Source organism: Musca autumnalis, unplaced genomic scaffold (genome assembly GCF_047663935.1).
Source record: "Musca autumnalis isolate F117 unplaced genomic scaffold, ASM4766393v1 scaffold_4, whole genome shotgun sequence".
In the NCBI taxonomy this organism is placed as follows: Eukaryota; Metazoa; Arthropoda; class Insecta; order Diptera; family Muscidae; genus Musca; species Musca autumnalis.
This window is the reverse complement of record NW_027411977.1, coordinates 232,678,739-232,706,581: the sequence shown is the minus strand read 5'-3', so window position 1 is coordinate 232,706,581 and position 27,843 is coordinate 232,678,739. Positions and strand designations below refer to the sequence as shown.

General features: G+C 24.0%; 1 protein-coding gene across 13 annotated transcripts in view; it reads right to left on the bottom strand.

Moving 5' to 3' along the window:
* Positions 1 to 27,843, bottom strand: part of LOC141403712 (uncharacterized) — a 517,705-nt gene that overhangs the window by 70,872 nt on the left and 418,990 nt on the right. For all 13 annotated transcript variants that reach the window (XM_073986549.1, XM_073986554.1, XM_073986555.1 and 10 more), the window contains one exon: positions 5,243 to 5,320. In XM_073986549.1, the coding sequence (XP_073842650.1) occupies positions 5,243 to 5,320 (78 nt within the window). The remainder of the gene's footprint in view (positions 1 to 5,242; positions 5,321 to 27,843) is intronic.

The following is a 27,843-nucleotide window of genomic DNA, read 5'->3' as shown; positions in this document are numbered from 1 at the left end:
GAATCTCTTTCAGAGACCATCAGGCCACAGAGTTTTTAAGGAATACTTTTTCATAAAAAAATACCGGATGCACTGCCTCAACTTTAACTATTAACAAACTTTCCCCAAAACAAAGTAACGGCGAATACATATTGACACTACTTATACGCACCCAGGGCCAGACCACCAAACGTTCAGTTTTTAAAGAATATTTTCAATATTTCATCAACCATCAGATCTCAGAATTTTTAAAGAATATTTTTTCATCAACGTTCGGGGCTCAGGATTTTCAAAGAATATTTTTCATCAACCATCAGGACTCAGAATTTTTAAAGAATATTTTTTTATCAACCACCAGGTCTCTGGGATTTTTAAGGAATATTTTTTCATCAACCATCTTGTCTTGGGAATTTTAAAGAATTTTTTTTCATCAACCATCATCATAAAGAAAAAATTTCCATCAACCATCAGGCCTCAGGATTTTTAAAGAATATTTTTCAATGGCCATTAGGCCTTAGGATTTTTAAAGATTATTTTTTCATCAATCATCATTCTCTACTTTTCTATAACAAAATTACAACACGAGCTCCTTCAAATGTTGAATATCAACAAACATTCCCCAAACAAAGTCATGACGTATACATATTGACAATAGTTATACGCACCCAGGGTCATTGGAATAATCAACAATATTTCTTTGCATTTGTCATTCGAATATTGTTATGCAGGCCTAAGGATTTTTAATGAATATTTTTACATCAACCAAGAGGCCTCTGAATTTTTAAAGAATATTTTTTCATGAACCGAGATTTTTAAAGAATTTTTTTTTCATCAACCATCAGGCCTCAGGATTTTAAAGGATATTTTTTCCGTCAACCATCAGGCCTCAGGATTTATGAAGAATATTTTTCATGAACCATAAGGCCTCGGGATTTTTAAAGAATTTTTTTTTCATCAACCATCAGGCCTTAGGATTTTTAAAGAATATTTTTTCATCAACCATCAGGGCTCAGGATATTTGAAGAATATTTTTTTCATCAACCAACAGGCCTCAGGATTTTTAAAGAATATTTCTTCAGCAACCATCAGGCCCCAGGATTTTTGGAGAATAGTTTTTCATCAACCATCAAGCCTCGGGATTTTTATAGAATATTTTTTCAGCAACCATCAGGCCTCAGGATTTTTAAGCAAAACTGTTTCACCAACCATCAGGCCTCAGGATTTTTAAAGAATATTTTTTTGATCAACCATCAGGCCTCAGGATTTTTAAAGAATATTTTTTCATCAACCATCAGGCATCAGGATTTTTTAAGAATATTTTTTTTCATCAACCATCAGGCCTCAGGATTTTTAAAGAATATTTTTTCATTAACCATCAGGCCTCAGGATTTTTAAAGAATATTTTTTCTTAACCATTAGATATCAGGATTTCAAAAAATATTTTTCTCATCAACCTTCGGGCCTCAAGATTTTTAAAGAAAATTTTTTCATCAACCATTAGGTCTCAGGATTTTTAAAGAATATTTTTTCATCAACCATCAAGCCTCAGGATTTTTAAAGAATATTTTTTCATCAACCATTAGGCCTCCGGATTTTTAAAGAATATTTCTTCATCAACCATCAGGCCTCCGAATTTTTCAATATTTTTTTTTTATCAACCATCAGACCTCGGGATTTTTAAAAATATTTTTCTCATCAACCTTCAGGCCTCAGGATTTTTAAAACATATTTTTTCATCAATCGTCATTCCATCAACCTTCAGGCCTCAGGATTTTTTAAAGAATATTTTTCAAAGACCATTAAGCCTCAGGATTTTTAAAAAATATTTTTTCATCAACCATTAGGCCTCAGGATTTTTAAAGAAAAAATTTCCATCAACCGTCAGGCCTCAGGATTTTTAAAGAATATTTTTCAAAGACAATTAGGCCTCAGGATTTTTAAAGAATATTTTCTCATCAATCATCAGGCCGCAGGATTTGTAGAGAATACTTTTCTATAACAAAATTACAACACGAGCTCCTTCAAATGTTGAATATCAACAAACATTCCCCTAATAAAATCATGACGTATACATATTGACAATAGTTATACGCACCCAGGGTCATTGGAATAATCAACAAGATTTCTCTGCATTTGTGTTCGAATATTGTTATGCATCATTTTTTAAGAATATTTTTTTATCTACCAAGAGGCCTCCGAATTTTTAAAGAATATTTTTTCATCAACCATCAGGCCTCAGGATTTATGAAGAATATTTTTTCATGAACCATAAGGCCTCGGGATTTTTAAAGAATATTTTTTCATCAACTATCAGCCACTGGGTTTTTAATGAATAGTTTTTCATCAATTATTAGGCCCCTAGAAATTTTAAAGAAAATTTTGTTCATCAACCATCAGGGCTCAGGATTTTTAAAGAATATTTTTTCATCAACCATCACGGCTCAGGATTTTTAAAGAATATTTTTCATCAACAACCAGGCCTCAGGATTTTTGAAGAATATTTTTTTCATCAACCATTAGGCCTCAGGGTTTTTAAAGAAATTTTTTCATCAACCATCAGGCCTAAGGATTTTTGAAGAATATTTTTTTCATCAACCATAAGGCCTCAGAATTGTTAAAGAATATTTTTCATCAACCATCAGGGCTCAGGACTTTTAAAGAATATTTTTTCATCAACCATCAGGGCTCAGGATTTTTAAAGAATATTTTTTCATCAACCCTCAGACCTCAGGATTTGTAAAGAATATTTTTTCATCAACCATCAAGATATTTAAAGAATATTTTTTTAGGCTCGGGATTTTTATAAAATATTTTTTCAGCAACCATCAGGGCTCAGGATTTTTGGAGAATATTTTTCATCAACCATCAGGCCTCAGGATTTTGAAAGAATATTATTTTTTATCAATCATCAGGCCTCAGGGTTTTTAAAGAAATTTTTTCATCAACAATCAGGCCTCCGGATTTTTAAATATTTTTTTTTTTCATCAACCATCAGACCTCGGGATTTTTAAAGAATATTTTCTCATCAACCTTCAGGCCTCAGGATTTTTAAAGAATATTTTTTCATCAACCATCAAGCCTCGGGATTTTTATAAAATATTTTTTCAGCAACCATCAGGCCTCAGGATTTTTAAAGAATATGTTTTCATCAACCACCAGGCCTCAGGATTTTTAAAAATAATTTTTTTATTAACCATCAGGCCTAAGGAATTTCGAAAGAATTTGTTTCATCAACCATCAGGCCTCAGGATTTTTGAAGAAAAAATTTCCATCAACCATCAGGCCTCAGGATTTTTAAAGAATAGTTATTTTTATTTATTTCAAATATTTATTATAATAAAAAATTACAATAAAATTATATAAAAAATAGCACTAGCATCTAAGGCTATCGGCTAAAAATAATATTTTTCAAAGACCATTAGGTCTCAAGATTTTTAAAAAATATTTTTTCATCAACCATCGAGTCTCGGGATATTTTTTTCATCAGCCATCAGGCCTCAGGATTTTAGAGGAATATTTTTTCATCATCTTTCAGGCCCCAGGAATTTTAAATAATATTTTTTCACCATCAGGTCTCAAGATTTTTAAAGAATATTTTTTTCATCAACCATCAGGCCTCAGGATTTGTGAAGGATATTTTTCATCAACCATAAGACCTGAGAATTGTTAAAGAATATTTTTTCATCAACCATCAGGTCTCAGGATTTTTTAGGAATATTTTTGAAGAATATATTTTCATAAACTTTAGGCCTCCGGATTTAAAAAAAATTTTATTTTATATCAACCTTCAGACCTCGGTATTTTTTTAAAAAAATATTTTTTCAGGCATCAGAATTTTTAAAGAATATTTTTTCATCAACCATCAGGCCTCAAGGACTTCTAAAGAATTTTTTTTCGTCAACCAGGATTTTTAAAGAAAATTTTTTTCATCAACCATCAGGCCTCATGATTTTTAAAGAATATTTTTTTTTTTATCAACCACCAGGTCTCAGGAATTTTAAAGAATATTTTTTCACCAACCATCAGTTCTCAGGATTTTTAAAGAATATTTTTTCATCAACCACCAGGCCTCAGGATTTTAGAGGATTTTTTTTATTAAAACATCAGGCCTCAGGATATTAAATAATATTTTTTCGTCAACCATCAGACCTTAGGATTTTTAAAGAATATTTTTCCATCAATCAGAGCCAGAGGATTTTTGTAAAGAATATTTTTTTTTTCAATTATAACACGAACTCTCTTAAATGTTAAATATTAACTAACTTTCCCCAAAAGAATATCATGGCGTATACATATTGACAATAGTTATACGCACCCAGGGTTAATGGAATAATCAAAAAAATTTCTTTGCATTTGTCATTCGAAAATTGTGATTCAGGGTATTGTTTGCGCAAGAAAATGCTTAAAATAACAATAAAGGAAATGGTGAAAAATTTTCTATTCCTGCCAAATCTCAATCTTAAAGTGAAAGACAAAGAAACTGCTGCTTTTGTTGGATGCTGGTGATTGTAGTGCCACCATTGGTGTGATATCTTTGGTTTTGGCTTATAACTTTGTTGTTGTTGTTGTTCGTTTTCCTTTCTATTGTTCATAAGTGGAAATAGTTCTATGCCATTGTTTGTTGTGTGTGTGTGATTGTGTGCAGGGTATGTGAGTGCGTGGTGTTGTAAGTACCATTAAAACTACTGAACTGAGCAACAGCACAAAAATTCCAGGAAAAACTTTGTTTTTTGAAAAAATAAAAATAAATAAGGGAAATAAATCAAAGAAGTCACGTTCCAATATAATACAGATATACATAATAATATTGCATTTCAGCGCTACTATTTACACGCCAGAACACACACACATGCACGAACACGAAAAGAGGGATAACAAAATCAAATAAATAATCATAATACATTGTACTCAAGGCAAGGTGAAATAAAAATAGGGAGAGATTTGTACACGTACGGCATGCAACTAAAAGCTTTGGGAGCGAACATGCCAAGGGAAAAAAATAAGAAATGCTTTAATAAATAAGTAAAAAATTTCAATTTAAAGGAATAATGTCAATTTTTTATAAAAAATATAAAAATTTGGAATTCTTAAAAAAATTGTTAACTAAAATGGGGAAACATCTTTTGCGATTTGCTTCTATTTTGGGGGGAATATTTTTGTGGCATTGCATTACACTAACACATGTTAATTCTATTCATCAGACATCAATATTTATATATATTTTTGACAATTATAAAAAAAAATATTTTTCCTTTAAACTTACAGTATTGGAATTTTTTGCATGATTGCAAACCATTTCCGATTCCAAGCCATCTAAGTGGGTAAGACTTTTGGATTTTAACTGAAATGAAGAGAAGAATACGAAAGACATGTTAGATGGAATATAAAAAAGATATTTTCAATGTTATAAAAAAATAAAATATAAATATTCAATATAAAAAATTAAAATTAAAAAAATACATATAAAAAATATAAATGTAAACAAAATATAAATTTTAAAAATAAACTAAAAAAAATATATTTTTTATCCTGTAGATTACATTGACAAAGAGTTTATTTATGGTGTTACAATTTCAAAATCTAGTCTGCTCAGAAAATACAATTGAACCATATCAATATTACTCTCAAAGTAAGATTTCAAGACAACCATGTCGTATACGTTTTGTCAATAGTCATACGCACCTATTCTCACTGCAGTATTTAAATTTCATGAAATTTTTCATTCAAAAAGAAGAAACAAATATATCAAATCAATTTGCAAGATAAAAGAATAACGAAAGACTTGGATTTGTTAGGGAATATTTTTAAAGGGTTGATTGAGTCAAAAACGTGATTTTTTTTTTTAACGTGAATGTTTATGTAGAAAAATAGATCAAAAATTAATACTGGTGGTTATTTAGCTCGTCGGGAATATCAAATGCAATTTGTTATTGAAAATGTTTTTTTGAAAACGTGGTTCTTATATAATATCATATTTAAAAATAATATTTTTTTTGTTAAAAAAATTATAACAGTATTTATAAAACATGAGAACTTTAAAATGTTTCATTTGGAATAATATGATTTTATTTTTAAACAATATGTATTTTTTAAGGCTACATACATACAGGCTAGGGACCTAAAAATATTTGTTTAATATATTTTCTTCGAAAGCGTTGATTTTTTTTTAAAATATATTTAAAAAAATATTGTTTAGTTATTAGAAAACGTGTGTTTTTTAATATATAATATACATATATAAATATATAAAATTATATAATATATAATTTTTTTTTGAAAAAACGTGAATTTTATTTAAATAGTTTTTTTTTAAAAATATATTTCCATATTTTAGATAAATTAGATTTTTTAAAAATATTTTGTTATATTTTAGGTAACGTAAACTTAAAAACAAAAAAATTAGATTTTGGGTAACATCAATTTAAAAAAATGGAATATATATATATATATATATATTTTTTTTTTAAATTATACTTTTAGATTTTAGGTAACGTCGATTTAAAAAAATTTAATATTTTTTAACCACATTTTCTAAAAATCCACGTTAAAAAATATTTTTTTAAAAATCAACGTTTAAAAAAATATTTTTTTAAAAAATCCACGTTAAAAAAATATTTTTTTAAAAACCAACGTTTAAAAAATATTTTTTAAAAAAATCCACGTTTAAAAAAATATTTTTAAAAAATCCACGTTTAAAAATATTTTTAAAAAATCCACGTTATTAAAAAACAGTTTATAAAAAATTCACGTTTTCTAAAAAATATTTAAAAAAAGCCACGTTTCCTAAAAAGTATAATTTAAAAAAATCCATGTTTTCTAAAAAAATTTTCTTAAGGACTCCAAGTTTAAAAAAAATTAAAAAAACACTGTTTCTAAAAAATATTTAAAAAAATCCACGTTTCCTAAAAAAATATTTCTTTAAAAATATTTCTAAAAAATGTGTTTCTAATAAAATCCAAGATTCCTGAAAAATATTTTTTGTTTTTTTGTTTACGTTTTCTAAAAAATTTGATTTGAAAAAAAGCAAATTTTTTAAAAAAAAATCACGTTTTCTAAAAAAAATTTTTAAAAAGTCCACGTTTTTTAAAAATTCCACGATTTCTATATAAAACAATTAAAAATCCACATTTTCTAAAAAAATATTTTTATAAAATCTACGTTTTTAAAAAAATATATAACAAAGATCCACGTTTTCTAAAAAAAAAAAATATTTTTTAAATAATCCAAACTTTCAAAAAAATTTTTTTAAAAATCCAAGTTTTCTAAAAATATTATTTTTAAAAACTCAAAGTTTTCTTAATTTTTTTTTATAAAAATCCACGTTTTCTATACAATTAGATTTAAAAAAAGGTTTCCAATAAAAATATTTTTTAAAAATTCCACGATTTCTAAAAAACTAAATTCAAACATACATATATTCTAAAAAATAATTTTTAAAAAAGTCCACGTTTAAAAAAATAAAAGGCCATTTTTTCTAAAAAAATATTTTTTGAAAAATCCAATTTTCTAAAAAAATAACTTTAAAAAAATCCACGTTAAAAAATATTAAAACCCATTTTTTCTAAAAAAATATTTTTTGAAAAGTCCAATTTTCTTAAAAAATATTTTTTGAAAAAATCCAATTTTATAAAAAATAATTTTTAAAAAAATCCACGTTTAAAAAAATAATTTTTAAAAAATCCGCGTTATTAAAAAAAAAAGAAAAAAAACAATTTGTAAAAACGCACGTTTTCTAAAAAATATTTTTTAAAAACAGACAAGAAAAATTCACATTTTTAAAAAAATTCACGTTTTCTAAAAAAAATTTGAAAAATCCACGTTTTTTAAAAATTCCACGATTTCTATATAAAAAAATTAAAAATCCACACTTTCTAAAAAAATATTTTTAAAAAATCTACGTTTTCTAAAAAAATATTTAACAAACATCCACTTTTTCTAAAAAAAATATTTTATAAATAATCCAAATTTTCCAAAATTTATTTTATTTTCTAAAAAAAAATTGTATAAAAATTAACGTTTTCTATACAATTAGATTTAAAAAATGTTTCCAATAAAAATATTTTTTCAAAATTCCAAGATTTCTAAAAAATTAAATTCAGACCTACATATATTCTAAAAAAAAATATTTTTTGAAAAATTCAATTTTCTAAAAAATAATTTTTAAAAAATCCAATTTTCTAAAAAAATAATTTTTGAAAAATCCAAGTTTTCTAAACGGAATTTTTAAAAAAAAAATCATGTTTTTTAAAAATAAATATTGCTTAAACAATCCACGTTTTCTAAAAAATATATATTTAAAAACTCCACGTTTTCAAAAAAAAAGTATTTAAAAAAAGCAGTTTTCGGAAAAATATTTTTCAAAAAAATCTAAAAAGCAATTTTTTAAAAATCCACATTTTCTAAAAAACATTTTTTTTTAAATTTTTTCACATTTTCTAAAAAATATTTTTTAAAAAGTTCACGTTTTCTAAAGAATATTATTTAAAAAGTTCATGTTTTCTATAAATTTTTTTTTAAAAAGTTCAAGTTTTCTAAAATATATCTTTTAAAAAATCCACGTTTTCTAAACAAATTTTTAAAAAAATCCACGTTTGCTAAACATAATATTTTTTAAATAATAATAGCTTTCTAAACAAATATTTTTCAAAAGATCCAAATTTTATAAAAAAAATATTTTTTTTAAAAAATCCAAGTTTTCTAAAAAAGTTTTTTTATGTTATGTTTGTTGAAAAAATATTTTTTAAAAAAAATCCACGTTTGTTGAAAAAATATTTTTTAAAAAAGTCCACGTTTTCTAAAAAAATATTTTTAAAAAATCCACGATTTCTAAAAAATATTTAAAAATCCAAATTTTCTAAAAAAATATTTTTTAAGAAATCCACGTTTGTTTGAAAAAATATTTTTGAAAATATTCACGTTTGTTGAAAAAATATTTTTAAAAAATCCAACTTTGTTAAAATAATATTTTTTAAAATACACGTTCGTTTAAAAAATATTTTTTTTTTTAAATCCACGTTTGTTTAAAAAATATTTTTTAAGCACATCCACGTTTGTTGACTTTTTTTTTAAATAAATTTTAATTTTTGAAAAAATATTTTTCAAAAAAAAAACCCACGTTTGTTGAAAAAATATTTTTTAAAAAAACCCACGTTTGTTGGAAAAAATATGAAAAATCCACGTTTGTTGAATAATTTTTTAAAAAATTCAAGCCTGTTGGAAAAATATTTTTTAAAAAATTCACGGTTTCTAAATTTTTTTTTAAAAAACTCACGTTTAAAAAATTAAAAAAGTTGGGTAGTATCTCCAATACCAAGTGACAGTTAATACAGTTGATTTTTATATTGAACCAGGGTACGCATGACTATTGACAACACGTATACGACATGACTACATGCGGGTTAAAAACTTTAATTGAGTAGTGATTTTATTAGAATATATGCCAGAGATTATTTGCCTTCAAAGTATGGGTCCTAAAAATATTTTTTCCGGGATTTAATTTTTCTATTGAATTTCTTGATCTGCTGGTTATCCAAAAACAAACCATATTTTCGTCAAAGAATACCATATCTGTCTTCAAATTAATTTTCTATTTCATCATTTCTTTAAATATGCAAATCAAATATTGTTTCGAAATTTCGCTTGGATACATTTCGTTAAATATTCATAATTTTTTTATCCATTCTGCCATTATACCCAGCCTTGTTGCAATTCACAAAAATATTCTGTTGAATTACCCTATAAAATTTAGATAAATTTTTATTTAAACAAGAGAAATTCGTTAACACCCCCTTTGGGGAATTGCTGATGATTATTGCGAGAAGCTTTGTTTGTATGACAGAAGGAAAAATAAAAATAAACTATGACATTGAATAGCGAAAAAAAAGAAACGAAAAAAGAAGAACACAAAAAATCATTCTTTATTTAATAAAAAGCTTACAGATGGAAACTCTTGTCAATCTTAAAATAGTTATAGTGTAGCTACCGCTCACAACCGGCTAAGCAACACAGCCCACCCAAACGAATTGCAATAATCTGCTCAAAAAAAATATTATACAAAAATACAATTCCATACAATTGAGAAATGTTGTTACGTTAAAATAAAAACGTCTAACCTTGAACCATATCCTTCACAATCCGCAACAAAATAAAACAAGCAACAACAACAACAATTTTCCTGAACAAGCCCCCCCAAAGCAAGTTATCAACTATTCTCTATTCTCTGCTATTACAACTAATGTTATTTTCCGCTCGTCGCGAATCCAACAAATCTTTTGGTAAATATCACAATTGTCTGTGTCACATTTCTCCAGCTCTGTGTGAGATGTGTCTGTCCTTAAAGCCAAACAACAGCCGTACCCACACAAAAAGGAGGGAGTACCAAAAAAAATCTATTTTTGATACAATAACAAACAATAAAAACCAACATAATCATACTTGTGCTGGTGTCACAACTTGAGGTGGTTGGTACTGGCAAACTAAATTTGTAAAACCACCAACCGAGAACGAAAGAACCAAAAAATTCACAACTGTCTCCACAACAAAGCTGAGTAACTTAGTTTCATTTGGCCTATACCCAGACAACTCAAGCGAAGAATGAGTGGCATGTAAAGCTACTACAATAACCAACTCAGTTCTGCTAACTAGGTATGTGAAGCGACACAATAAACTGTCAAATTTAATATTATTGTGGTTAGACATATGACAAAGTGAACTCAAACAGTAGGTGCAAGAAAATATTATAGTGGGTTATCAGATCTCTATACGTGGATTTTTAAAGAATTTTCATCCTACATCAGATCTACTTTTTTCTATAATATAAAATCCTCGTAAAAATATGCCTAAGATCCATGTTTTGAAGTCAAATAATCCCTGGCAAAAAATATTAAAATATTCACTACTTAGTTAATGTGTCATATCGTATACGTTTTGTCAACAGTCATACGTACCCTGGTTCAATATTTTATATTTGAGCGGCTCACAGTTATACGGGAAAATTAAATTTTCTTTTTAATACAAAATACACTGATTATCGGTTTCGATTATTTGTTTACATAGAAATGTTTTCCATACAAAAAATTCACAGTACAATGATTCAGATTTTCTTTTATAGTAAAAATTCACAGAATTCCGGTTCTGATTATTGATGAAATTCACAAAATTCCGATTTTCACTTTTTTCTATAGAAAAAATCACAGAACCTCAGTTCTGATTTAGTAAACTTGGATTTTGTTTAAACGTTGTTTTAAACATGGATTTTTTGAAATACAGTTTTCACAAAAAGTGGATTCAAAAAGAATATTTTTCTAAAAAAACTTGGATTTTTTAAAAAAATATTTTTTTGAAAAACGTGGATTAAAAAAATATTTTTCTGAAAAAAGGGATTTTTTTAAAAAAATATTTTTTTGAAAAACGAGGATTAAAAAAATATTTTTCTACAAAAAGGGGATTTTTAAAAAAATATTTTTTTGAAAAACGAGGATTAAAAAAATATTTTTCTGAAAAACGATACAACAAACAATAAAAAATATTTTTCTACAAAACGAGGATTTTAAAAAAAAATATTTTTCTACAAAACGACGATTTTAAAATAAATATTTTTCCGCAAAACGTGGATTTTTTAAAAAATATTTTTCTACAAACCTGGTTTTTTTTAAAAATATTTTTCTATAAAACGTGGATTTCTTAAAAAATATTTTTCGTGGATATTTTAAAAATTATTTTTATAGAAATCGTAGAGTTTTTAAAATTTTTTTTTTATAGAAAACGTGGATTTTTTAAAAAGTTTTTTTCGTGGATATTTTATAAATTGTTTTTAAGAAAACTTGGCTTTTTTATAAAGTTATTTTTAAGAAAACTTGGATTTTTTAAAAATTATTTTTTAAGAAAACTATGATTTTTTAAAAATTATTTTTATAGAAATCGTAGAGTTTTAAAAAATATTTTTTTATCGAAAACGTGGATTTTTTAAAAAAATATTTTTTACAAAACGTCGGTATTTAAAAAATATTTTTCTACTAAAGTCGAATTTAAAAAATATATTTTACAAAACGTGGATTTTTTAACAAATATTTTTCTACAAAACGTGGATTTTTTAACAAATATTTTTCTACAAAACGTGGATTTTTTAACAAATATTTTTCTACAAAACGTGGATTTTTTAACAAATATTTTTCTACAAAACGTGGATTTTTTAACAAATATTTTTCTACAAAACGTGGATTTTTTAACAAATATTTTTCTACAAAACGTGGATTTTTTAACAAATATTTTTCTACAAAACGTGGATTTTTTTAAAAACTTGTATTTTTTTAAAAATGTTTTTCTACAAAATGTGGATTTTTAAAAAATATTTTTTTTAAAAATCTTGTAAATTATAAAATATAATTTTTTTAGAAAACGTACAGAACTTAGAGCGTACAGAACTTAGATTCACAAAAAAAATACAAAATTAGATTTTTTAAAAATAATTGTTTTTTACAAAACTAAGATTTTTTAAAAATATTGTTATTTACAAAACTTAAATTTTTAAAAAAAAAGATTTTTTAAAAAATACGTATTTGGATTGGATTTTTTAAAAAATATTTTTTTTAGAAAAATATTAATTTTTTAAAATACATTTTTTAAAACTATTTTTACAAACGTAGACTTTGCTTTAAAATAATTTTTTTGGGAGAAATTATAATTATAATTAGAAAATATTTTTTTCAGAAAGCCAGATTTTTTTTTAAATATTTTTATAGAAAACGTGGAAAATTGCATTTCAAATATAATGGAGAAAGTGGATTAAAAAAAAAAATTCTTTACAAACATAGATTTTATTTGAAAACAATTTTTTCATTAAATGCGTCAGTGGATTTTTTATTATTTTTTTTTTTTAAGAAAATGAGGATCTTTTTAATTTTTAAAAAATATATTTTTAAGAATTTTTTACAAAACAAGATTTTTTTATAGTAAATATTTTAAAGATTTTTTTAGAAAACGTGGATTTTTAAAAAAATATTTTTCTAAAAAACTTGTATATCATAAAATAGAATTTTTTAGAAAACGTACAGAACTTAGATTTAAAAAAATTACAAACTTAGATTTTTAAAAAATATGCAAAACATAGATTTTTTGAAATATATCTGTTTTCTACAAAACTTAGATTTAAAAAAAATATTTGTTTACAAAAGTTAGATTTTTTAAAAAATACATACTAGGATTAGATATTTTAAAAAAATATTTTTTTTGGAAATTATAATACTTGTTGTGTATTTATTTCAGCTAAAGTCCATACTTTGTTGCTTCAAAATTTGAAGAAACAAAATGTTTAACAGTGGGTATTGAAATTGATTACTACGAGCGGAGGCAGAGAATACTATAGTTTCGGAAGCAGCCAAACTTCCTCATCAGTTCTCTTAACCGCTGACTCTGTATCAATAAACAGGTCAATAAGAGTGACCAGAAAATTAAACAGAACGAGAAATTTTCTGTATCCCCCTAAATCTGTTGACCGCACAATTGAGTCAGAATAATCAAAATCATATACCCACTACTGTTTTTATGCTGTCTTTGCATCGCAAAGAAGACAAGCATAAGTAGTGTTGTTTGCAGTAAGCAGAGATCGCAACAAAATGTTGTTTTTGCTTTATGCTATATAGTATTCTCTGCCTCCGCTCGTAGTAATCAATTTCAATACCCACTGTTAAACATTTTGTTTCTTCAAATTTTGAAGCAACAAAGTATGGACTTTAGCTGAAATAAATACACAACAAGTATTATTTTGCAGTCCAACAATACAAAGGCAACAACGGAAATTATAATATTTTAAAATATTTTTTTTTAGAAAACGTTAAACTATGTTTTTTTTTGAAAACGGGGATTTAATTTTTTTAATTCATAAAACTTGAATTTATTGATTTTTTTTGGAAAACTGGATTTTTTTTTTTGAAAAAAATATTTTTTATAGAATGTGTGGATTTTGAAAAAATATATTTTTTTTAGAAACGTGGATTTTTAAACATATTTTTTGTAGAAAACGTGGATTTTTTAAAAAATTTTTTTTTGTTCAAAACGTTGATTTTTTAAAAAATATTCTTTATAGAAAACGTGGATTTAAAAAAAAAATATTTCTGTAGAAACCGTGGATTTTTAAAAAAAAAATTTCTTTACAGAAAAAGTGGATATTTTAAAAAATATTTTTTACAGAAAACGTGAACATTTTTTAAAAAAAATATTTTTTTTTATAGAAAACGTGAAAATTTTTTAAAAATTATTTTTTGTAGAAAACGTGGATTTTTAAAAAATATTTTTATAGAAGCGTGAATATTTAAAAAAAAAATATTTTTTGTAAAAACCATGGATTTTTTAAAAAATATTTTTTATAGGAAACGTGAATATCTTTTATAGAAAGCGTGGATTTTTAAAGAAATATGTTTTGTAGAAAAATTTTTTATAGAAAATTGTTTTTTTTTTTAAATATTTGTTATAGAAAACGTGGATTTTTTTAAAAATATTTTTTATAGAAAACGTGGTTTTTTTTTAAAAATATTTGTTATAGAAAACGTGGATTTTTTAAAAAATATTTTTTATAGAAAACGTGGATTTAAAAAAAAAAAATTTAAAGAAAACGGGGATTTTTTAAAAAATATTTTTGAAAGAAAACGTGGATTTTTTAAAAAATATTTTTGATAGAAGAGGTGGATTTTTAAAGAAAATATTTTTAAATTTTTTTTTAGAAAGCGTGGATTTTTTAAATAACACATTTTTTAGAATTTTTATATTTTCTTTTAGAAAACGGGGATTTTTTAAAAAATATTTTTGAAAGAAAACGTGGATTTTTTAAAAAATATTTTTGATAGAAGACGTGGATTTTTAAAGAAAATATTTTTAAGATTTTGTTTAGAAAGCGTGGATTTTTTAAATAACACATTTTTTAGAATTTTTATATTTTCTTTTAGAAAACGGGGATTTTTTTAAAAATATTTTTGAAAGAAAACGTGGATTTTTTAAAAAATATTTTTGATAGAAGACGTGGATTTTTAAAGAAAATATTTTTAAGATTTTGTTTAGAAAGAGTGGATTTTTTAAATAACACATTTTTTAGAATTTTTATATTTTCTTTTAGAAAACGGGGATTTTTTTAAAAAATATTTTTGAAAGAAAACGTGGATTTTTTAAAAAATATTTTTGATAGAAGACGTGGATTTTTAAAGAAAATATTTTTAAGATTTTGTTTAGAAAGCGTGGATTTTTTAAATAACACATTTTTTAGAATTTTTATATTTTCTTTTAGAAAACGGGGATTTTTTTAAAAAATATTTTTGAAAGAAAACGTGGATTTTTTAAAAAATATTTTTGATAAAAGACGTGGATTTTTTAAAGAAAATATTTTTAAGATTTTGTTTAGAAAGCGTGGATTTTTTAAATAACACATTTTTTAGAATTTTTATATTTTCTTTTAGAATTTTTTAAAAAAATAATTTTTATAAAAAATATTTTTTACAAATTTTAAAGAAAATTTTCTTAAGATTTTTAAAGTAAAATGTTTTTTAGATTTTTTAAAGAAAATATTTGTTAGAATTTTTAAAGAAAATATTTTTTAGGTTTTTAAAGAAATATTTTTTTAGAAAATGTTTTAAATATATATTTTTTTAAGAAACGTGGATTTAAAAAAAAAAAACTATATTTTTTAGAATATCTGTGTCTTCAAGGAGAAAAGTTTGTTGTCGTCCACTAGTAAAATATTCAGAGCCTCTTGGCCATGATTTTAATTCAACCATCACAGGTGTATGATTGTTGTCATAACTTATACGCAATGAAAAATTTATTTTTCCCCTATTTTTAAGACTTCAATTTCAATGATAATTATTCTTTTCCTTTCATTGTAATTATTTCAATATTCTTCAAACAATTTTTCGCATTTTATACACCTATCGATTACCAGTTTTCAATCAGTCTCATCACAATGTCGCACAATGCTGCTGTTGAGTGTTATGATAATGATGTAAAAGACGGGTGGACACCTGAGATATCATGCGTTAATTATATGAGCTGTGTGTGTGCGCTCGTCGTATTCCATTCGCATTATTCTTTAAACCATTTTACGACAATTTGAACGTGATTTAAAAAAATATATATTTTTAAAATTTTTTTTACAAAACATGGATTTTTATAGTAAATATTTTAAAGATTTTTTTAGAAAACATGGATTTTTTAAAAAATAAACATTTTTAATTTTTCTTCTTAATTTTTTTTTTAATTTTTTTTAGTAAAGAATTTTTTCTTATATAATTTTGAGATTTCTTTTAGGAAAAAATGGATTTTTAAAAAATATTCATTTTTTAGAAATTTGTTTTAGAAAACGTGAGTTTTATAAGAAAAATATATTTTAAGAAGTTTTTTAGACAACGTGAATTTAAAAAAAAAAAAATATTTTTAATCAGTTTTCTAGAAAACGTGGATTAAAAAAAATTTTTTTTTAAGAAGATTTTTAGAAAACGTGTTTTTTTAAATATTTTTAGAAAATGTGGATTTAAAAAAATATTTTTAAGAAGTTTTTTAGAAAATATGGATTTTTTAAAGAACATATTTTAAGCAGTTTTTTTTTAGAAAAAGTGGATTTTTTAAATATTTTTAAGATTTTTTTCAGAACACATGGATTTTTTAAATATGTTTAAAAAGTTTTTTTGAAAACGTAGATTTTTAAAGAATATATTTTGTAGAATTTTTAAAGAAAATATTTTTAATATCTTCTTTATGGAAAACGTGGATATATTTTTTTAGAATTTTTAAAGAAAATGTTTATAAGTTTTTTTTTAGAAAACGTGGGTTATTTAAATAAAATATTTCTTATTATTTTTAAAGAAAATATTTTTAATATTTTCTTTATAGAAAACGTGGATATTTTAAATAAAATATTTTTAGAATTTTTAAAGAAAATGTTTATAAGCTTTTTTTAGAAAACGTGGGTTATTTAAATAAAATATTTGTTATTATTTTTAAAGAAAATATTTTTAAGATTTTCTTTATAGGGTATTTTAAATAAAATATCATTTGGAATTTTTAAAGAAAATATTTATAAGATTTTTTTAACAAAACGTGGATTATTTAAATAAAATATTTTTTATAATTTTTAAAGAAAATATTTTTTTAGATTTTTTAAAAAAGCATATTTTAAAACGTGGATTTTTTAAAGAAAATATTTTTAAGATTTTTTAGAAAACGTGGATTTTTTTAAAGAAAATATTTTTAAGATTTTTTAGAAAACGTGGATTTTTTAAAGAAAATATTTTTCAGATTTTTTAGAAAACGTGGATTTTTTAAAGAAAATATTTTTAAGATTTTTTTGAAAACGTGGATTTTTTAAAGAAAATATTTTTAAGATTTTTTAGAAAACGTGGATTTTTTAAAGAAAATATTTTTAAGATTTTTTAGAAAACGTGGATTTTTTAAAGAAAATATTTTTAAGATTTTTTAGAAAACGTGGATTTTTAAAGAAAATATTTTTAAGATTTTTTAGAAAACGTGGATTTTTAAAGAAAATATTTTTAAGATTTTTTAGAAAACGTGGATTTTTTTTTATTTTTAAGATTTTTTAGAAAACGTGGATTTTTTAAAGAAAATATTTTTAAGATTTTTTAGAAAACGTGGATTTTTTAAAGAAAATATTTTTAAGATTTTTTTAGAAAACGTGGATTTTTTAAAGAAAATATTTTTAAGATTTTTTTAGAAAACGTGGATTTTTTAAAGAAAATATTTTTTAGAATTTTTAAAGAAAACATTTTTTTTAATTTCTTATAAAAAATATTTTTTTAGAATTTTTAAAGATTTTTTTTCAGATTTTTTTAAAGGAAATATTTTTATTTATATTTAATATATAAGAAATTCTCACAAATTCTATAGCCTGGGTGCGTATGACTGTTATTAATTATTTCATATGGGGCGTATGATGTATAAGTAAATTACACGTCACGTGGGAATTGTTAAAAAACATTTCTTCTATAGAAAAAAATCACAAGACCCATTTGTTCTGTTTTTTTCTTATAGAAAAAATTAATATATCATACGCCCAAATGGAAATAATTAATAACAGTCATACGCACCCATGCAGTTAACATGAAGAATTGCGTTAAGTTTTATTATTTCGCAATTTGTGGTTTCAATCCACAGTATTCTTCTATTTGAAGGAGAAGAATTCGAAATACTCACATCTGGAGCATGTTGCTGCCATCTGTAACTACAGAAGAATATTTTAGTTAATAAAAATAAACTTAGTCATAGTTTAGTCATCATCATCACCATAATCCACATTATCAGCATCATCATTTCAAAGATCATCTTGATAAAACTAGTGAAACTGTGAATGACACACAGACATATTCGTGTGAGGAATTTTTTTCTTGAGCCCTCTTCTTCTCTTTATGCACCAAGAGTTTCGCAATTAAATAACAATTATGTTAATTTTGTTTTGGTTGTTGCTGTTGCTGCTGCTTGCCAAAGGATACAATGTCTATTTCACTTCTGCTTTTGCAAACAGTTGTTGACTCACATTGAAAGACAATGAAATATGAGATTTCCAGTTTGCAAGTAGTTTAGCAGGTTAAGTTTGTGTGACAACATATGTAAATGATATTTGTTTTGGAAAATGTTTTTCCTCAGCAATTGAGTTGAGACAATGAGAAAATGATAAATTATAAATGCCTTTGCCTGCGGGCCACAGATGTTATTCCAAGAAATGTTGGGTTAATATTTGCACGTAAAATTTTATTAAAATAAATGTTTGGGAATGTATGGAATCTTCTTCAATTAAGTGCGTTATTAAGTTTGGATTTATTACTTTTAGGGAAGGAGGTAGAGAGGTCACATATTCCACTAAATTCCTAAATAATATTTTTTCTGTCTTCGTGAGTAACTAAAATATGCGTATGAGTGTAGGCATTTCACATGAAGGCGGCATATTTCCCATACGCCCCTTGGACAAAAATAATTAATACTACTTATACGCACCCTAGTCCCAATGATTTTTAAAGCTTAAATTTTTCGGAAAATAAAACCTTTTCAATTTATCAAAAAAAAAAACTGTTGTGCTAATCAATTATTTAAGCAAAATAATTGAATTAAATGTATATCCTTGCGTATCGCAGCAGAACATTCACCACAAGCCCAATCTCCATAACCAACCTCCTCCAAATGAAACCAAACATTTCGTGCCTCAATAAAACCAACCATCGAATGCGTGTGAAGCAGACTTAAATGCAAAAGATGTTGTGTCGACAATGATTTAAATTTTTAACAACTGCAACTGTCTGTTTGTCTATCTTTCCGAGCTAGTATAAATACAACGAACAAAGTCTATGTGAGACTGGAACATGCACCGACACAAGCATATCCAATATACTTTATCTATAGACGTGACTCAAAACGTGCCCAGCTCAAATGTTTTGCCATTGCCATGTAGGCCACAACATTGTTGTAGAGCTTGCAATTTTCAACATGCTCTTCTCTCTGCATGTTTGGGGGCCACAATCAAGAAAATCCTTCTTAAGTCCTCAAAACGTCGATGAGGATATTTATAAAATAAAAATTATTTGCCAGAAACACAAGCGATACATGGACGTAAAGTGGCCAAATGTGTAGCAGCATAGAGTGGGTAAAGAAGGAAAGAAACAAAATTAAATAATTGTTGGAATAATAAAAGAAGTATGAGTAATATTAATTAACACTTAAATATAGTTGTGTGGAGGCGTATGACAGATATTCATAACCAATACACTTAATACACGAAACTACTCTGAATAATCCAATAAAAATACTATCTGTAAGCAAATGGGGCGTATACATAATTTTAATTCACCAAAGAGGGCGTTCCAAGGGACGTATAATAACTATTTTTACAGATATTTTGTATACGCCCCATTATCCACACTCATTTTAGGAGCATGAATTTCCACACATACCAAAAATAATGCATTTCAATTTGCAAATTTCCTTGGATTCGCTCTCCAGCCTTTCCGTCCGCTCCATCTCCTTCCTTTGTCCCACCCGTCGATGACCTATCAACAATAAATTTCCACATCTCCAACAGTTTTAATCGCCACAAACCGCATAACTCAGAGCATTGGAAAGTATCCACACACTAGATTCTGACTAAGTGGTTCGTTTCGGTGTGCGGTGTACTACCAACAATTTCATTGAAAACTTGCAAACATATCTATCCACATGGCAACCAATGGCTGGACAATTTAATGACTTCGTCCTGCTGCCTCTATAAAATGAACTAAAGATGCAGAACGACAAACGAAACTGGGCCAAATTGTGGTAAAATGATTTAAAGAATAATGCGCATGGAATACGAACATACACAGCTCATATAATTAACGCATGATATCCCAGGAGTCTGTCCGGCTTCTTTAGTATCATTACAATCGATAGGCATCATGGTGAGACATTATGATGAGACTGATTAAAAACCGGAAAATCGATATGCGGATAAAATGCGAAAAATCTTATGGAGAATATTGAAATAATTATATAAAAGCGAAAAAGAAAAATAATTACATTCAAATTGAAAAAAATGGAAAAATAAAAAACCTATATAAAAGTTCTTACTGCGTATAAGTTATGACAACAATCATACGTCTAAGTTAGCAGAAATAAAATAATGTATACGCACCCCAATACCCTCTTTAGAAATTAACTGAATCTTCAAGTCTTTATGAATGTACTCTCAGAGAAGGCCACAAAGTATTCTCATAGAAGACCAAATAGTCTTCTATTCTCTCTTCTCAGAGAAGATCACAATGTCTTCTAATGGAAGACAATAAGGTATTCCCATAGAAGAGCATAAGGTCTTCTCACAGAAGAACTCAACAACTGAGCTTGGTACAAAAATATTAAAAAAATCCAGCATATATATATAAAATATGCACTAAAAATACTGACAAAATAATAAAAATTTTATTAAAAAAATATTTTAAAATTCCATATTTAAAAAAAATTTAAAAAAACCCAATTAAAAAAATCCACTCTTTTTTTAAAAAAATGCAGGATTTCTAACAAATATTTTTAAAATTACTCGTTTTTTAAAAAAATATTGTTAAAAATACAAGTTTTTATTTTTTTAATTCAGGATCTTTAAAAAAATATTTATTGAAAAATTACAAAATAATAAAAATTTTATTTAAAAAATCTTTTAAAAATTCCATATTTAAAAAAATGTTAAAAACCCCAATTAAAAAATCCACTCTTTTTTTTTAAAAAAATGCAGGGTTTCTAAAAAATATTTTTAAAAATCCAGGTTTTTTTAAAAAATCTGGATTTCTAAAAAATATTGTTAAAAATAAACGTTCTTATTTTTTAATTCAGGATTTCTAAAAAATATTTTTAAAAATCCAGAATTTTTAAAAAAATATTTTTAAAAAATCCTGGAATTTGAAAAAAAATTCTAGATTTCTAAAAAATACAAAATACGGACAGAAAATAAAATTCAGATTAAAAATCCACGTTTCTCAAAAACCGTTAAAAATCCAGGTTAAAAAATCCACTCTTAAAAAAATATTCTAAAAAAATTCTGGTTTGAAATATTTAAAAACAATCCAGATTCTTTTTAAAAAATTCAGCATTTTTAAAAAATATTCATAACAATTACGTTTTTTTTAAGAAATTCTGGATTTCTATAAAATATTTTAAAAAACCACGTTTCTTAAAAAATTCAGAATTTGTGAAAGACATTTTTAAAAATCCAGGAGTTCTAAAAAATATTTTTAAAAAATCCAGAATTTCTAAAAATATTAAAAAATTAGAATTTTTAAAATCCAGAATTTCTATAAAGTGTTTTTAAGAATCCAGAATTTCTAAAAATATTCAGAAAAACAGAGATTTTGGAAAAAAAATCTCTAAAAATATTTAGAAAAACAGAGTTTTAAAAAAAATAAAAAAATCCAACATTTCTATAAAATATTAAAAAAACACAGATCATCATCATTTCTATAAAATATTTAAAAAATCCAGCATTTCAATAAAATATTTTGAAAGAATCCACGTACAGATTTCTACAAAAAGAGTTTTAAAAAAATCCACGTCCAATTTTGAAAAAAAAATTGTTCTAAAAAATCCACGTCCAATTTTTAAAAAAAAAAAATTGTTCTAAAAAAAATCCACGTCCAATTTTTAAAAAAAAAATTGTTCTAAAAAAATCCACGTCCAGATTTCTAAAAAAAAATTGTTTCAAAAAATCCACGTCCAGATTTCTAAAAAAATTGTTTTAAAAAAAAATCCACGTCCAGATTTCTAAAAAAATTGTTTTAAAAAAATCCACTTCCACATTTCTAAAAAAATTGTTTTAAAAAATCCACGTCCAGATTTCTAAAAAAATTATTTTAAAAAATCCACGTCCAGATTTCTAAATAATTGTTTTAAAAAAATCCACGTCCAGATTTCTAAAAAAATTGTTTTAAAAAAATCCACGTCCAGATTTCTAAAAAAATTAAAAAATCCAAGTCCAGATTTCTAAAAAAATTTTTATAAAAAAATCCACGGCCAGATTTCTAAAAAAATTGTTTTAAAAAAACAACGTCCACATTTCTAAAAAAAATTTGTTAAAAAAATACACGTCCACATTTCTTAAAAAATTGTTTTAAAAAAATCCATGTCTAGATTTCTTAAAAAGTATTTAAAAAAACTTCCAGTTCTTCCTAAAAAAACTTTTTTTTTAAATCCTCGTATTCCAAAGTGTAAAAAGTTTGCTTCAAACCCCATGTTTTCTAAAAAATATTTTGTTAAATCCGGATTTCTAAAAAAATTCAGCATTTTAAAAAATATTCTTAACAATTACGTTTTTTAAAAAATTCTGGATTTCTAAAAAAATATTTAAAAAAACACGTTTTTTAAAAAAAATTCAGGATTTGTGAAAAACATTTTTAAAAATCTAGGAGTTCTAAAAATATTTTTAAAAATCCAGAATTTCTAAAAATATTTAAAAAAACAGAGTTCTTAAAAAAATTAAAAAAATCCAAGATTTCTAGAAAATATTTAAAAAAAAAACAGAAATTTAAAAAAAAAAATATTTAAAAAAACACAGAAATTAAAAAAAAACCAAATTTAAAAAATCCAGCATTTCAATAAAATATTCCGATTTAATCCACGTCCAGATTTCTAAAAAAAAGTTGTTTTAAAAAAATCCACGTCCACATTTCTACAAAAATTGTTTTAAAAAAATCCATGTCCAGATTTTTAAAAAAATTGTTCTTAAAAAATTCACGTTCAACTTTCTAAAAAAATGGGTGTTAAAAAATCCATGTCCACCTTTCTAAAAAATATTTAAAAAACGTCCAGATCTACGTAAAAAAACCTATTTTTAAAAAATCCTCGTATTCCAAAATTTAAAAAGTCTGCTTCAAAACTCATGTTTTCTAAAAAAAATATTTTTTTAAATCCGCTTTTTCTTAAAAATAGTATTTATTTTTATCCCACTTTATCACATTTTCTAAAATTAAAAAAACAGGTTTTCTAAAAAATCCAGGTTTTCCAAAAATTATTTTCTAAAAAATTTAAGTTTTTCAAAAATTATTTTCTAAAAAATTCAAGTTTTTTAAAAATTATTTTCTAAAAAATTCAAATTTTTTAAAAACTATTTTCTAAAAAATTAAATTTTTTTTAAAAATATTTTCTAAAATCCATGTTTTCTAAAAACTATTTTCTAAAATCCATGTTTTCTCAAAACTATTTTCTAAAACATCAACGTTTTTTACAAACTATTTTTAAAAAATCCTGGAATTTGAAAAAAATTCTAGATTTCTAAAAAATACAAAATACGGACAGAAAATAAAATTCAGATTAAAAATCCACGTTTCTCAAAAACTGTTAAAAATCCAGGTTAAAGAAAATTAAAAAAATCAACTCTTAAGAAAAATTTTATAAAAAAATTCTGGTTTGAAAAATTTTAAAATAATCCACCCTTAAAAAAATCAGCATTTTCAAAAAAAATTCTTAACAATTACGTTTTTTAAAAAATTCTGGATTTCTAAAAAACATTTAAAAAAACACGTTTCTTAAAAAATTCAGGATTTGTGAAAAAAAATTTTAAAAATCCAGGAGTTTTAAAAAAATCCAGAATTTCTTAAAATATTACAAAAAATACAGAATTTTTAAAAATCCAGAATTTCTATAAAATATTTTTAAAAATCCAGAATTTCTAAAAATATTTAAAAAACAGAGTTCTTAAAAAAATTAAAAAAAAATCCAAGATTTCTATAAAATATTTAAAAAAAACACAGAAATTGAAAAAAAATATTAAAAAACAAAGAAATTTAAAAAAAATATTTAAAAAATCCAGCATTTCAATAAAATATTCTGATTTAATCCACGTCCAGATTTCTAAAACAAGTTGTTTTAAAAAAATCCACGTCCACATTTCTACAAAAATTGTTTTTAAAAAAAAACAATGTCCAGATTTTTAAAAAAATTGTTTTTAAAAAATTCACGTTCAACTTTCTAAAAAAATGGGTTTAAAAAATCCATGTCCACCTTTCTAAAAAATATTTAAAAAACGTCCAGATCTACGTAAAAAAACCTATTTTTAAAAAATCCTCGTATTCCAAAATTTAAAAAGTCTGCTTCAAAACTCATGTTTTCTAAAAAAAATATTTTTTTAAATCCGCTTTTTCTTAAAAATATTATTTATTTTTAACCCACTTTTTCACATTTTCTAAAATTAAAAAAACAGCTTTTCTAAAAAATCCACGTTTTCTAGAAAAACTTAAGTTTTTCAAAAAATATTTTCTAAAAAATTCAAGTTTTTTAAAAATTATTTTCTAAAAAATTCAAATTTTTTAAAAAATATTTTCTAAAAAATTCAATTTTTTTAAAAAATATTTTCTAAAATCCACGTTTTCTAAAAACTATTTTCTAAAAAATCAAAGTTTTTTACAATCTATTTTCTAAAAAAATTCAAGTTTTTAAAAACTATTTTCTAAAAAATTCAAATTTTTTAAAAACTATTTTCTAAAAAATTCAATTTTTTTTTAAAAATATTTTCTAAAATCCAAGTTTTCTAAAAACTATTTTCTAAAAAATTCAATTTTTTTTTTAAAACTATTTTCTAAAAAATTAAATTTTTTTAAAAACTATTTTCTACAAGCCACGTTTTTTAAAAACTAACGTTTTCTAAAAACTATTTTCTACAAAATTGACGTTTTATGAAAATTATTTTAAGATCTTCACGTTTTCTGAAAATTATTTTCTAAAAAATCCATGTTTTCTAAAAATTATTTTCTCAATTATTCACGTTTTCTAAAACTTATTTTCTAAAAAATCCACGTTCTCTAGTAATTATTATCTAAAAATCCGCTTTTCTAAATAAATAGTATTTATTTTCAGTCCACTTTTTCACATTTTCTAAAATTAAAAAAACAGGTTTTCTAAAAAATCCACTTTTTCTAAAAATTATTTTCTAAAAAATCCACGTTTCTAAAAACTAATTTCTTAAAAAAGCCAAGTTTTTTACAAACTATTTTTTAAAAAACCACGTTTTTTATAAACTATTTTCTAAAAAATTCAAGTTTTTTTTTTTAAAAATATTTTCTAAAATCCACGTTTTTTAAAACTTTTTTTAAATATTCACGTTTTCTAAAAACTATTTTCTACAAAATTGACGTTTAATTTATTTTCTAAAATTTTCACGTTCTCTAAAAATTATTTTCTAAAAAATCCACGTTTTCTAAAAACTATTTTCTAAAAATCCACGATTTCTACAAACTATTTTCTAAAAAGTTCACGTTTTCTAAAAACTATTTTCTAAAAAACGCTCGTTTTCTAAAAAAAAAACAAGTTTTTAAAAATAATTTTGAAAAAAATCCGCGTTTTCGTTTCTTAAAAAAAAAATATTTTTTAAAAAACAGATAAGAAAAGGTGGATTTTTTATAGAACATTTTCAAGCCAACATCAACCAATTTGTGTGAGGACGTAGGTTGATTTTTGCATTAGGACGTTATTTAAATCAATCACATCGTGGCGAATAATTTGTTTGAAAATCTTTCGCCTAATAAAAATTAGAAGCTCGGTTCTAGTTTTTTTCTACAGAAAAAATATTTACAGAAACCCGGTTCTGATTTTTTCTATAGAACAAATTTACTGCGATTTAGTTTGTATTTTGCTCTTAAAAAATTATTCTCCATGAATCTTTAAACCCTTTTTTTTAAATTTTAGCTGTGGGTGCGTATAAGTATTATTAATTTGTTCTTTGACATGCTTGCGTATGCAATATTTTAATTTCTTTCTTTAAGAAAAATACTCATACGCTTGCATTACACATTTATCAACTCCAGAATATTAATTAAGATGTAAGGAATATTTTGGTTTTTATTTTTTAATGTCAAAATTACATGAGTGATTAACAAAAGAAGAAATGATAAATAACAATAATGTGAACATTGCATGCCACCAACAACATTGTTTTCTTATGACAAATATCTCCTTGTAAAAATGCCTGCCACTTTCTTCCGAGAACATCTGGTAGATTCAGCACAGATCTCTTGCAAATTTTTGTACTGTTAATCTTTGCAAAATAAGTGGAAACTCATTGAAAATGCCAAGAAATAAAATTAATATGTAAATATCATTTACATATGCTGTCGCACATACTTAACCTGCTCGACAGCATGCAGTTGTTCAAACGACTGACAATAAATCTCCTATTTCATTTTGTTCTAATATGAGTAACAGCTTGGTGAGGAGGAAGAAGAGTTTGCATCCTCTAACACCAACAAAAACAATATTAACATAATAGTTATTTAATTAATAAACTCATGGAGCAAGTAGAGCGGAAAGGTTACAACAACCTACTCAAATAACTGTGTACATATGTTAGAGGAAGACGTATAGCTCGCATGTCTTTACTACTCTTATCAGGATGATCTATGGCATGGTTGAGGATAATGAGAATTAAGGGGGTTATCATTATGATGATGTCTTAAATATGACATTGTTTGTTTATTAACTAAAATATTCATTTGTTGTCACAATTGCCAGCATTTTAATATATGAACTTGAAATATTTTTTGTGTAAGAAAACAGTACTTTCTCCTTGGAAGTAGAAGAGCACAGTGAGAAGGCGACAAATAAATTTAAAATATAGATAATAATGTTATTTTAATTCACAGGTGCGTATGATTGCTAGGCGAATGATTTATAAGAAAATTATACGCCACGATAGAACTGATTCGTATCATAATGTCCTAATAAAGCCACGATTTATGAAAAAATAGATTTTTTTTATCATTTTAAGTTTTTTAGAAAAAATATTTTTAAGAATTCCACGTTATTTCTGATTTTTCTTTTTAAGTAAAACTTACGTTCTCCACGTTTTGTGAAAAATATTTTTTTTAAAAATCCACGTTTTGTGAAAATTATTTTTAAAAAAATCCACGTTTTGTGAAAAATATTTTTTAAAAAATCCACGTTTTGTGAAAATTATTTTTTTAAAAAATCCACGTTTTGTGAAAAATATTTTTTTAAAAAAAATCCACGTTTTGTGAAAAATATTTGTTTTAAATCCACGTTTTGTGAATAAAAATTGTTTTGAAAAATTCACGTTATGTGAAAAATATGTTTTTAAAAAAATCTACGTTTTGTGAAATATTTTTTTTTTTTTTAATTCAAGTTTTGTAAAAATTGTTTTTTAAAAAAATCAGTGTTTTGTATTTTTGTTTTTAATCCAAGTTTTGCAAAAAAATTTTTTAAAAATCTACGTTTTTTAAAGACGTAATTTTTAGAAAAACCAAGTTTTGTGACAAATGTTTGTCAAGGTATGAGAAAATTTTCCACTATAATAAAATTTAGCCCAAAGATAAATGTCTAAATTTTGCGTATACTTATTGCAAACCTGGC